Raw genomic sequence first — 12,500 nt, 5'->3', positions numbered from 1 at the left:
TATTCACTATGATGTAAACATCTGGTTCTGTAACAGTATTCACTATGATGTAAACATCTGGTTCTGTAACAGTATTCACTATGATGTCAACATCTGTCCATGTAACAGTATTCACTATGATGTCAACATCTGTCCATGTAACAGTATTCACTATGATGTCAACATCTGTCCATGTAACAGTATTCACTATGATGTCAACATATTGTTCTGTAACAGTATTCACTATGATGTAAACATCTGTCCATGTAACAGTATTCACTATGATGTAAACATCTGTCCATGTAACAGTATTCAGTAACAGTATAACAGTAACAGTATTCTCTCCTTCTCTGAGACTCGTTGGGCCCTGGATATCCCTTGTATATACGGGTCCAGGGATGACCTACTGATATCAGCTTTGTAGCTAACTGTGAAATTACTGCTTTGGATTTAGTTAAATGTACAAACTGTGTAGCTGGATAGGAGCTTCGAAACGACAGTGAAATCCTGACCTGTCCTTCTACGATCCATTTGGAGATGACCGTCTTCCCATCGCTGCCGGGGCGGAACCTTAGTGTGGCGGAGCGAGGGCTGATGTTGGAGATGACCAGGTTAGAGGGCACACCAGGAAGCTCTGAGATACAGACACAACAACAGGTTAGAAGGCACACCACTGTCTCTCTCCAAACCTCTCTCTCTCTCTCTCTCTCTCTCTCCGTCTCTCCGTCTCTCTCTCTGTCTCTCTCTCTCTCTCTCTCTCTCTCTCTCTCTCTCTCTCTCTCTCTCTCTCTCTCTCTCGCTCTGCCTCTATTCTGTTTCTCTTAGTTTCTCTCTCTCTGTTTCCCTCAATGACTTAGCTATTAGAGTTTAATAAGGGCAAATAATGACTTATCTATTAGTGGTTAATAAGGCGTAATAATGACTTATCTATTAGTGGTTAATAAGGGGTAATAATGACTTATCTATTATCTGTTAATAAGGGGTAATAATTACTTATCTATTATCTGTTAATAAGGGCTAATAATGACTTATCTATTATCTGTTAATAAGGGGTAATAATGATTGCATCTTGGCCTCTCTCTCGCGCAGACAGACACACAGACACACAGACACACAGACTTTTTGTCTAAGCTGTTCTACATGATTGTGACTCCAGTGTGTGTGTGTGTGTGTGTGTGTGTGTGTGTGTGTGTGTCTGTGTGTGTGTGTGTGTGTCTGTGTGTTTTGAATCATGGCCGGTGCAGTAACAGCCACTTATCTGCGGAGGTAAAGATAATGGCATCTTAGCCTAGTAGCCTAGTGGTTAGAGCGTTGGACTAGTAACCTGAAGGTTGCAAGTTCAAATCCCCGAGCTGACAAGGTACAAATCTGTCGTTCTGCCCCTGAACAGGCAGTTAACCCAATGTTCCTAGGCCATCATTGAAAATAAGAATGTGTTCTTAACTGACTTGTCTGGTTAAATAAAGGTAAAATAAAAAATAAAATTAATTCTGAGCTCCTCTGTTTCTGTGATGCGTGGACGTCTCATATATATTAATGGAATGTGATGATGATGATGATGATATGTTGTCTGACCTGGTGGAACTCCAGAGGAGATGGTGGAGGTGGTGGCCACGCCTCTTCCTGCCGCTGTCATGGCGGCGACCTCCAGGGCGTATGATGTCATAGAGGTCAAGCTGGTGACCTTGTATTGCAGGGTAGAGTTAGAGAGAGCTCGCTCCTCACATGACGCATTGCCCTCCGACCCTGACCCCGATGCTGACCCAGAAACACACCACAATATCACATAACCTACAGAAAGAGAGAGAGAGAGATGGAGAGAGAGAGCGAGATGGAGATGGAGAGAGAGAGAGATGGAGAGAGAGAGAGCGAGAGAGAGAGAGAGGGGGGAGATGGAGAGAGAGATGAGGATGGAGAGAGAGATGGAGATGAGAGAGAGAGAGAAAGAAAGAGAGAGAGAGAGAGAGAGAGAGAGAGAGAGAGAGAGAGAGAGAGAGAGAGAGAGAGAGAGAGAGAGAGAGAGAGAGAGAGAGAGAGAGAGAGAGAGAGAGGTAGAGAGTGAGAGACAGAGACAGAGAGAGATGGAGATGGAGAGAGAGATTATTGTTAATGATCTATTTCACTTGCTTTGGCAATGTAGTCGTATGTTCCCCATGCCAATAAAGCCCTTTAATTGAATTGAGAGCGAGAATTAGGCCGATACCCACTAATTATCAATTCTGCAGAGAAGAATTGGCGAAGAGTCCCCTAAGCAAGCTGGTCCTGGGGCTCTGTTCACAAACACAAACAGACGTCACAGAGCCCAAGGAGCCCCAGGACAGCAGCACAATTAGACCCAACCAAATCAATGGAAAACAAAAAGATAATTACTTGACACATGGCTCTCAAGAGAAGACTATGTGCTCACAGCCCACAAAATGAGGTGGAAACTGAGCTGCACTTCCTAACCTCCTGCCAAATGTATGACCATATTAGAGACACATAATTTCACTCAGATTACACAGACACACAGAGAATTTGAAAACAAACACGATTTTGATTAACTCCCATTTCTATTGGTTAACCTGTTGTCACAAGAAAACGGCAACCAGTGAAGAACAAACACCATTGTAAATACAACCCATATTTATGTTTATTTATTTTCCCTTGTGGACTTTAACTATTTGCACGTCGTTTCAACACTGTATATTTACATAATATGACATTTGAAATGTCTTTATTCTTGTGGAACTTCTGTCAGTGTGATGTTTACTGTTCATTTTTATTGTTTATTTCACTTTTGTTTATTATGTACTTGTTTACTGTTAATTTTTATTGTTTATTTCACTTTTGTTTATTATGTACTTGTTTACTGTTCATTTTTATTGTTTATTTCACTTTTGTTTATTATGTACTTGTTTACTGTTAATTTTTATTGTTTATTTCACTTTTGTTTATTATGTACTTGTTTACTGTTACAAATGTTTTGTTGTTTATTTCACTTTTGTTTATTATGTACTTGTTTATTGTTAATTTTTATTGTTTATTTCACTTTTGTTTATTATGTACTTGTTTACTGTTCATTTTTATTGTTTATTGCACTTTTGTTTATTATGTACTTGTTTACTGTTACAAATGTTTTGTTGTTTATTTCACTTTTGTTTATCTACTTCACTTGCTTTGGCAACGTAAACATATGTTTCTCATGTGAATAAAGCCTTGAATTGAACTGAACTGGGAGAGAGATGGACAGATGGAGAAGTTATACACACACACCTTTTCACAACCCCTGCAAATAGATCTACCCACATCCACACACTCATTCATCACACCATACCTATACCTGTGTGTGTGTGTGTGTGTGTGTGTGTGTGTGTGTGTGTGTGTGTGTGTGTGTGTGTGTGTGTGTGTGTGTGTGTGTGTGTGTGTGTGTGTGTGTGTGTGTGTGTGTGTGTGTGTGTGTGTGTGTGTGTGTGTGTGTGTGTGTGTGTGTGTGTGTGTGTGTGTAAGGGATAGTTAATGTGAAGAGAAGCAGCAGGGCTGTCCTCATACCGAGCATAACAACAGATGAAACATCACTACTTCACTGAGACAGGACAGAGTAGACTAGGTTTCACTAGATATTGTTCTAGAGCTATTTTAGTGTTCTAGTTATAGAGCTAAGTTCTTTAATGTTGTAGTTCTAGAGCTATGTACTTTAGTGTTGAGGTTCTAGAGCTATGTCCTTTAGTGTTGTAGTTCTAGAGCTATGTCCTTTAGTGTTGTAGTTCTAGAGCTATGTCCTTTAGTGTTGTAGTTCTAGAGCTATGCACTTTAGTGTTGAGGTTCTAGAGCTATGTCCTTTAGTGTTGTAGTTCTAGAGCTATGTCCTTTAGTGTTGAGGTTCAAGAGCTATGTACTTTAGTGTTGTAGATCTAGAGCTATGCACTTTAGTGTTGTAGTTCTAGAGCTATGTACTTTAGTGTTGAGGTTCTAGAGCTATGTACTTTAGTGTTGTAGTTCTAGTGTTATGTACTTTAGTGTGGTAGTTCTAGAGTTATGTACTTTAGTGTTGTAGTTCTAGAGCTATGTACTTTAGTATTCTAGAGCTATGTACTTTAGTTTTGTAGTTCTAGAGCTAACTACTTTACTGTTCTAGTTCTAGAGCTATGTACTTTAGTATTCTAGAGCTATGTACTTTAGTTTTGTAGTTCTAGAGCTAACTACTTTACTGTTCTAGTTCTAGAGCTATGTACTTTAGTTTTGTAGTTCTAGAGCTAACTACTTTACTGTTCTAGTTCTAGAGCTATGTACTTTAGTATTCTAGAGCTATGTACTTTAGTTTTGTAGTTCTAGAGCTAACTACTTTACTGTTCTAGTTCTAGAGCTAACTACTTTACTGTTCTAGTTCTAGAGCTAACTACTTTACTGTTCTAGTTCTAGAGCTAACTACTTTACTGTTCTAGTTCTAGAGCTAACTACTTTACTGTTCTAGTTCTAGAGCTAACTACTTTACTGTTCTAGTTCTAGAGCTAACTACTTTACTGTTCTAGTTCTAGAGCTAACTACTTTACTGTTCTAGTTCTAGAGCTAACTACTTTACTGTTCTAGTTCTAGAGCTAACTACTTTACTGTTCTAGTTCTAGAGCTAACTACTTTACTGTTCTAGTTCTAGAGCTAACTACTTTACTGTTCTAGTTCTAGAGCTAACTACTTTACTGTTCTAGTTCTAGAGCTAACTACTTTACTGTTCTAGTTCTAGAGCTAACTACTTTACTGTTCTAGTTCTAGAGCTAACTACTTTACTGTTCTAGTTCTAGAGCTAACTACTTTACTGTTCTAGTTCTAGAGCTAACTACTTTACTGTTCTAGTTCTAGAGCTAACTACTTTACTGTTCTAGTTCTAGAGCTAACTACTTTACTGTTCTAGTTCTAGAGCTAACTACTTTACTGTTCTAGTTCTAGAGCTATGTCCTTAGTGTTGCAGTGTTGTTATTCATTCATATGTGTTGCAGCTCTCGTGTCGCGGGCAGCAAATATAAGTTGTGGTTTCTTTTTTCCTGTTTCCTGGGAAACAGTAATGCTGTTTGTCGACTATTAGCAGGACAGTAAACAACTTCTGGCATTTCTGGAAAGCTCCATTTCTACCCTTGTCAAGGAAACCACTGTTATCTACCCCCCCCCTACACAGTTATAATAATAATTTCTACCCTTGTCTACCTGTGGCAATATTTGAGGTGTGTCCTTAAAATCAAGCGCTGCGGTGATCATTTCATGAAGCGTTAACCGCAAGTTTTTTAAGACCCACAAAGAGCAGGTCTTTTAACGGTAGCACAGCCTATACACAGCCTATACACAGTGTACTGTGAAGCACTGTCATGTTTGTCATTTATTATCATGTCTTGTCCCTGTGCTCCCCATTCTATTCGTTTCCCTCTGCTGGTCTTATTAGGTTCTTTCCCTCTTTCTATCCCTCTCTCTCCCCCTCCCTCTCTCACTCTCTCGCTCTCTCTTCTCTCTATCGTTCCGTTCCTGCTCCCAGCTGTTCCTATTCCCCTAATCATCATTTAGTCTTCCCACACCTGTTCCCGATCCTTTCCCCTGATTGGAGTCCCTATTTATTCCTTTGTGTTCCGTTCCTGTCCTGTCGGTTCCTTGTTTAGAATTCACCGTGCTGTGATTGTGTATCGCCCTGTCCTGTCGTGTTTTTGCTGTGATTGTGTATCGCCCTGTCCTGTCGTGTTTTTTGCCTTCATCAGATGCTGCGTGTGAGCAGGTGTCTCTGTCAACTACGGCCTGCGCCTACCCGAAGCGACCTGCAGTCTGTGGCCGCTTCTCCTGTTATTCCCTCTACAGACTAGAGGATTTCTGTTATTCCCTGTTTGGACTTGAATAAACTCTGTTTCTGTTAAGTCGCTTTGGGTCCTCTTTCACCTGCATGACAGAAGGAACCGACCAAGGAATGGACCCAGCGACTTCAGACGCTCGTTACACTGCCGTCAAGATCCAAGGAGCCATGCTCGGCAGACACGAGCAGGAATTGTCTGCTGCTCGCCATGCCGTGGAGAACCTGGCCGCTCAGGTTTCCGACCTCTCTGGACAGTTCCTGAGTCTACGTCTCGTGCCACCTGTTACTTCCTGGCCTGCCGAGCCTCCAGAACCTAGGGTTAATAACCCACCTTGCTACTCCGGGCAGCCCACTGAGTGCCGCTCCTTTCTCACGCAGTGTGAGATTGTGTTCTCTCTCCAACCCAACACATACTCTAGAGAGAGAGCTCGGGTTGCTTACGTCATTTCACTCCTTACTGGCCGGGCTCGAGAATGGGGCACAGCTATCTGGGAGGCAAGGGCTGATTGCTCTAACAAGTTCCAGAACTTTAAAGAGGAGATGATTCGGGTTTTTGACCGTTCAGTTTTTGGTAGGGAGGCTTCTAGGGCCCTGGCTTCCTTATGCCAAGGTGAACGGTCCATAACGGATTATTCTATTGAGTTTCGCACTCTTGCTGCCTCTAGTGAGTGGAACGAGCCGGCGCTGCTCGCTCGTTTTCTGGAGGGACTCCACGCAGTGGTTAAGGATGAGATTCTCTCCCGGGAGGTTCCTTCAGATGTGGACTCTTTGATTGCTCTCGCCATCCGCATAGAACGACGGGTAGATCTTCGTCACCGGGCTCGTGGAAGAGAGCTCGCATCAACGGTGTTTCCCTGCTCCGCATCGCAACCATCTCCCTCCTCTGGCTTTGAGACTGAGCCCATGCAGCTGGGAGGGATTCGCATCTCGACTAAGGAGAGGGAACGGAGGATCACCAACCGCCTGTGCCTCTATTGCGGAGTTGCTGGACATTTTGTTAATTCATGTCCAGTAAGAGGCCAGAGCCCATCAGTAAGCGGAGGGCTACTGGTGAGCGCTACTACTCTGGTCTCTTCATCTAGATCTTGTACTACTATGTCGGTCCATCTACGCTGGACCGGTTCGGGTGCTACATGCAGTGCCTTGATTGACTCTGGGGCTGAGGGTTGTTTCATGGACGAAGCATGGGTTCGGAAACATAACATTCCTTTCAGACCGTTAGACAAGCCTACGCCCATGTTTGCCTTAGATGGTAGTCATCTTCCCAGTATCAAATTTGAGACACTACCTTTAACTCTCACAGTATCTGGTAACCACAGTGAGACTATTTCTTTTTGATTTTCCGTTCACCGTTTACTCCTGTTGTTTTGGGTCATCCCTGGCTAGTATGTCATAATCCTTCTATTAATTGGTCTAGTAATTCTATCCTATCCTGGAACGTTTCTTGTCATGTGAAGTGTTTAATGTCTGCCATCCCTCCCGTTTCTTCTGTCCCTACTTCTCAGGAGGAACCTGGCGATTTGACAGGAGTGCCGGAGGAATATCATGATCTGCGCACGGTCTTCAGTCGGTCCCGAGCCAACTCCCTTCCTCCTCACCGGTCGTATGATTGTAGTATTGATCTCCTTCCGGGGACCACTCCTCCTCGAGGTAGACTATACTCTCTGTCGGCTCCCGAACGTAAGGCTCTCGAGGATTATTTGTCTGTGTCTCTTGACGCCGGTACCATAGTGCCTTCTTCTTCTCCGGCCGGGGCGGGGTTCTTTTTTGTTAAGAAGAAGGACGGTACTCTGCGCCCCTGCGTGGATTATCGAGGGCTGAATGACATAACGGTTAAGAATCGTTATCCGCTTCCCTTATGTCATCAGCCTTCGAGATTCTGCAGGGAGCCAGGTGCTTTACTAAGTTGGACCTTCGTAACGCTTACCATCTCGTGCGCATCAGAGAGGGGGACGAGTGGAAAACGGCGTTTAACACTCCGTTAGGGCATTTTGAGTACCGGGTTCTGCCGTTCGGTCTCGCCAATGCGCCAGCTGTTTTTCAGGCATTAGTTAATGATGTTCTGAGAGACATGCTGAACATCTTTGTTTTTGTCTATCTTGACGATATCCTGATTTTTTCTCCGTCACTCGAGATTCATGTTCAGCACGTTCGACGTGTTCTACAGCGCCTTTTAGAGAATTGTCTCTACGTAAAGGCTGAGAAGTGCTCTTTTCATGTCTCCTCCGTTACTTTTCTCGGTTCCGTTATTTCCGCTGAAGGCATTCAGATGGATTCCGCTAAGGTCCAAGCTGTCAGTGATTGGCCCGTTCCAAGGTCACGTGTCGAGTTGCAGCGCTTTTTAGGTTTCGCTAATTTCTATCGGCGTTTCATTCGTAATTTCGGTCAAGTTGCTGCCCCTCTCACAGCTCTTACTTCTGTCAAGACGTGTTTTAAGTGGTCCGGTTCCGCCCAGGGAGCTTTTGATCTTCTAAAAGAACCTTTTACGTCTGCTCCTATCCTCGTTACTCCTGACGTCACTAGACAATTCATTGTCGAGGTTGACGCTTCAGAGGTAGGCGTGGGAGCCATTCTATCCCAGCGCTTCCAGTCTGACGATAAGGTTCATCCTTGCGCTTATTTTTCTCATCGCCTGTCGCCATCTGAGCGCAACTATGATGTGGGTAACCGTGAACTGCTCGCCATCCGCTTAGCCCTAGGCGAATGGCGACAGTGGTTGGAGGGGGCGACCGTTCCTTTTGTCGTTTGGACAGACCATAAGAACCTTGAGTACATCCGTTCTGCCAAACGACTTAATGCCCGTCAAGCTCGTTGGGCGTTGTTTTTCGCTCGTTTCGAGTTTGTGATTTCTTACCGTCCGGGTAGCAAGAACACCAAGCCTGATGCCTTATCCCGTCTGTTTAGTTCTTCTGTGGCTTCTACTGATCCCGAGGGGATTCTTCCTTATGGGCGTGTTGTCGGGTTAACAGTCTGGGGAATTGAAAAGACAGGTTAAGCAAGCACTCACGCACACTGCGTCGCCGCGCGCTTGTCCTAGTAACCTCCTTTTCGTTCCTGTTTCCACTCGTCTGGCTGTTCTTCAGTGGGCTCACTCTGCCAAGTTAGCTGGTCATCCCGGTGTTCGAGGCACTCTTGCGTCTATTCGCCAGCGCTTTTGGTGGCCGACTCAGGAGCGTGACACGCGCCGTTTCGTGGCTGCTTGTTCGGACTGCGCGCAGACTAAGTCGGGTAACTCTCCTCCTGCCGGTCGTCTCAGACCGCTCCCCATTCCTTCTCGACCATGGTCTCACATCGCCTTAGACTTCATTACCGGTCTGCCTTTGTCTGCGGGGAAGACTGTGAGAGCCGCCAATAAACGCAGGATTAAGAGTCCAAGGTATTGTTGCGGCCAGAGAGTGTGGCTTTCCACTCGCAACCTTCCTCTTACGACAGCTTCTCGTAAGTTGACTCCGCGGTTCATTGGTCCGTTCCGTGTCTCCCAGGTCGTCAATCCTGTCGCTGTGCGACAGCTTCTTCCGCGACATCTTCGTCGCGTCCATCCTGTCTTCCATGTCTCCTGTGTTAAGCCCTTTCTTCGCACCCCGTTCGTCTTCCCTCCCCCTCCCGTCCTTGTCGAGAGCGCACCTATTTACAAGGTACATAAGATCATGGACATGCGTTCTCGGGACGGGGTCACCAATACTTAGTGGATTGGGAGGGTTACGGTCCTGAGGAGAGGAGTTGGGTTCCGTCTCGGGACGTGCTGGACCGTTCACTCATCGATGATTTCCTCCGTTGCCGCCAGGATTCCTCCTCGAGTGCGCCAGGAGGCGCTCGGTGAGTGGGGGGTACTGTCATGTTTGTCATTTATTATCATGTCTTGTCCCTGTGCTCCCCATTCTATTCGTTTCCCTCTGCTGGTCTTATTAGGTTCTTTCCCTCTTTCTATCCCTCTCTCTCCCCCTCCCTCTCTCACTCTCTCGCTCTCTCTTCTCTCTATCGTTCCGTTCCTGCTCCCAGCTGTTCCTATTCCCCTAATCATCATTTAGTCTTCCCACACCTGTTCCCGATCCTTTCCCTGATTGGAGTCCCTATTTATTCCTTTGTGTTCCGTTCCTGTCCTGTCGGTTCCTTGTTTAGAATTCACCGTGCTGTGATTGTGTATCGCCCTGTCCTGTCGTGTTTTTGCTGTGATTGTGTATCGCCCTGTCCTGTCGTGTTTTTTGCCTTCATCAGATGCTGCGTGTGAGCAGGTGTCTCTGTCAACTACGGCCTGCGCCTACCCGAAGCGACCTGCAGTCTGTGGCCGCTTCTCCTGTTATTCCCCTCTACAGACTAGAGGATTTCTGTTATTCCCTGTTTGGACTTGAATAAACTCTGTTTCTGTTAAGTCGCTTTTGGGTCCTCTTTCACCTGCATGACAAGCACAGCCTATACACAGAATACCTAGGATAGGATAAGTAATCCTTCTCACCCCCCCCCCCTTTAAGATTTAGATGCACTATTGTAAAGTGACTGTTCCACTGGATGTCATAAGGTGAATGCACCAATTTGTAAGTCGCTCTGGATAAGAGCGTCTGCTAAATGACTTAAATGTAATGTAAATGCCTATACACAGTGTATTGTGAAGCACAGCCTATACACAGTGTATTGGGAAGCACAGCCTATACACAGCCTATACACAGCCTATACACAGCCTATACACAGCCTATACACGGTGTATTGGGAAGCACAGCCTATACACAGCCTATACACAGTGTACTGTGAAGCACAGCCTATACACAGTGTATTGTGAAGAACAGCCTATACACGGTGTATTGGGAAGCACAGCCGATACACAGCCTATACACAGTGTATTGTGAAGAACAGCCTATACACAGTGTATTGTGAAGCACAGCCTATACACAGCCTATACACAGCCTATACACAGTGTACTGTGAAGCACAGCCTATACACAGTGTATTGTGAAGGACAGTCTATACACAGTGTATTGTGAAGAACAGCCTATACACAGTGTATTGTGAAGGACAATCTATACACAGCCTATACACAGTGTATTGTGAAGCACAGCCTATACATAGTGTATTGTGAAGGACAGTCTATACACAGCCTATACACTGTGTATTGTGAAGCACAGCCTATACACAGCCTATACACAGTGTATTGTGAAGCACAGCCTATACATAGTGTATTGTGAAGGACAGTCTATACACAGCCTATACACAGTGTATTGTGAAGTACAGCCTATACACAGTGTATTGTGATGCACAGCCTATACACAGCCTATACACAGTGTATTGTGAAGCACAGCATATACACAGTGTATTGTGAAGCACAGCCTATACACAGTGTATTGTGAAGTACAGCCTATACACAGTGTATTGTGATGCACAGCCTATACACAGTGTATTGTGAAGCACAGCATATACACAGTGTATTGTGAAGCACAGCCTATACACAGTGTATTGTGATGCACAGCCTATACACAGTGTATTGTGATGCACAGCCTATACACAGTGTATTGTGAAGTACAGCCTATACACAGTGTATTGTGATGCACAGCCTATACACAGTGTATTGTGAAGCACAGCATATACACAGTGTATTGTGAAGCACAGCCTATACACAGCCTATACACAGTGTATTGTGAAGAACAGCATATACACAGCCTATACACAGTGTATTGTGAAGGACAGCCTATACACAGTGTATTGTAAATGACAGCATATACACAGCCTATACACAGTGTATTGTAAATGACAGCCTAGACACAGTGTATTGTAAATGACAGCCTATACACAGCCTATACACAGTGTATTGTAAATGACAGCCTATACACAGTGTATTGTGAAGGACAACATATACACAGTGTATTGTGAAGGAAGCCTATACACAGCCTATACACAGTGTATTGTAAATGACAGCATATACACAGTGTATTGTGAAGAACAGCCGATACATAGTGTATTGTGAAGGACAGCATATACACAATGTATTGTGAAGGACAGCATATACACAGTGTATGGTGAAGAACAGCCAATACACAGTGCCCATGGAAGGAGAGTTGTGTCTTTTGTTATGATTAATCTCCTATTTAGATACACAAAATAATGATTGGTTTCCTGCCATTTCGTTCCATTGGATTAAGTTTTTTTTAAATGGTCTTCTGAGAGCAGCTTTGACAATATTTTGGAGCCTTTTGCCTTTTCAGTATTCACAAGTCACATACCTGCATTTCACTTGTTCAAGTAGTCTATCCAGCCCCCTTTTCAAAGAGCGCTCATCCAACTACCAAAGACAGGCTCGTCCAACTACCAAAGACAGGCTCGTCCAACTACCAAAGACAGGCTCGTCCAATTACCAAAGACAGGCTCGTCCAATTACCAAAGACAGGCTCGTCCAATTACCAAAGACAGGCTCGTCCAATTACCAAAGACAGGCTCGTCCAACTACCAAAGACAGGCTCGTCCAACTACCAAAGACAGGCTCGTCCAACTACCAAAGACAGGCTCGTCCAATTACCAAAGACAGGCTCGTCCAACTACCAAAGACAGGCTCGTCCAATTACCAAAGACAGGCTCGTCCAATTACCAAAGACAGGCTCGTCCAATTACCAAAGACAGGCTCGTCCAATTACCAAAGACAGGCTCGTCCAATTACCAAAGACAGGCTCATCCAACTACCAAAGACAGGCTCGTCCAATTACCAAAGACAGGCTCGTCCAACTACCAAAGAC

At 44.5% G+C, this 12,500-nt stretch overlaps 1 protein-coding gene across 1 annotated transcript in view; it reads right to left on the bottom strand.

Moving 5' to 3' along the window:
- The window catches only part of LOC124018706 (protein sidekick-1-like), a 53,911-nt gene that overhangs the window by 2,935 nt on the left and 38,476 nt on the right, over nt 1-12,500 (bottom strand). Inside the window, exons 8-9 of the mRNA XM_046334059.1 lie at nt 1,555-1,770; nt 492-613 (exon numbers count right to left, since the gene is read on the bottom strand). Of these exons, the coding sequence (XP_046190015.1) occupies nt 492-613; nt 1,555-1,770 (338 nt within the window). The remainder of the gene's footprint in view (nt 1-491; nt 614-1,554; nt 1,771-12,500) is intronic.

This window comes from Oncorhynchus gorbuscha, unplaced genomic scaffold (assembly GCF_021184085.1).
Source record: "Oncorhynchus gorbuscha isolate QuinsamMale2020 ecotype Even-year unplaced genomic scaffold, OgorEven_v1.0 Un_scaffold_564, whole genome shotgun sequence".
Lineage (NCBI taxonomy): Eukaryota > Metazoa > Chordata > Actinopteri > Salmoniformes > Salmonidae > Oncorhynchus > Oncorhynchus gorbuscha.
The sequence above is the reverse complement of the archived record's forward strand: the minus strand, read 5'-3'. Positions and strand labels throughout refer to the sequence as shown.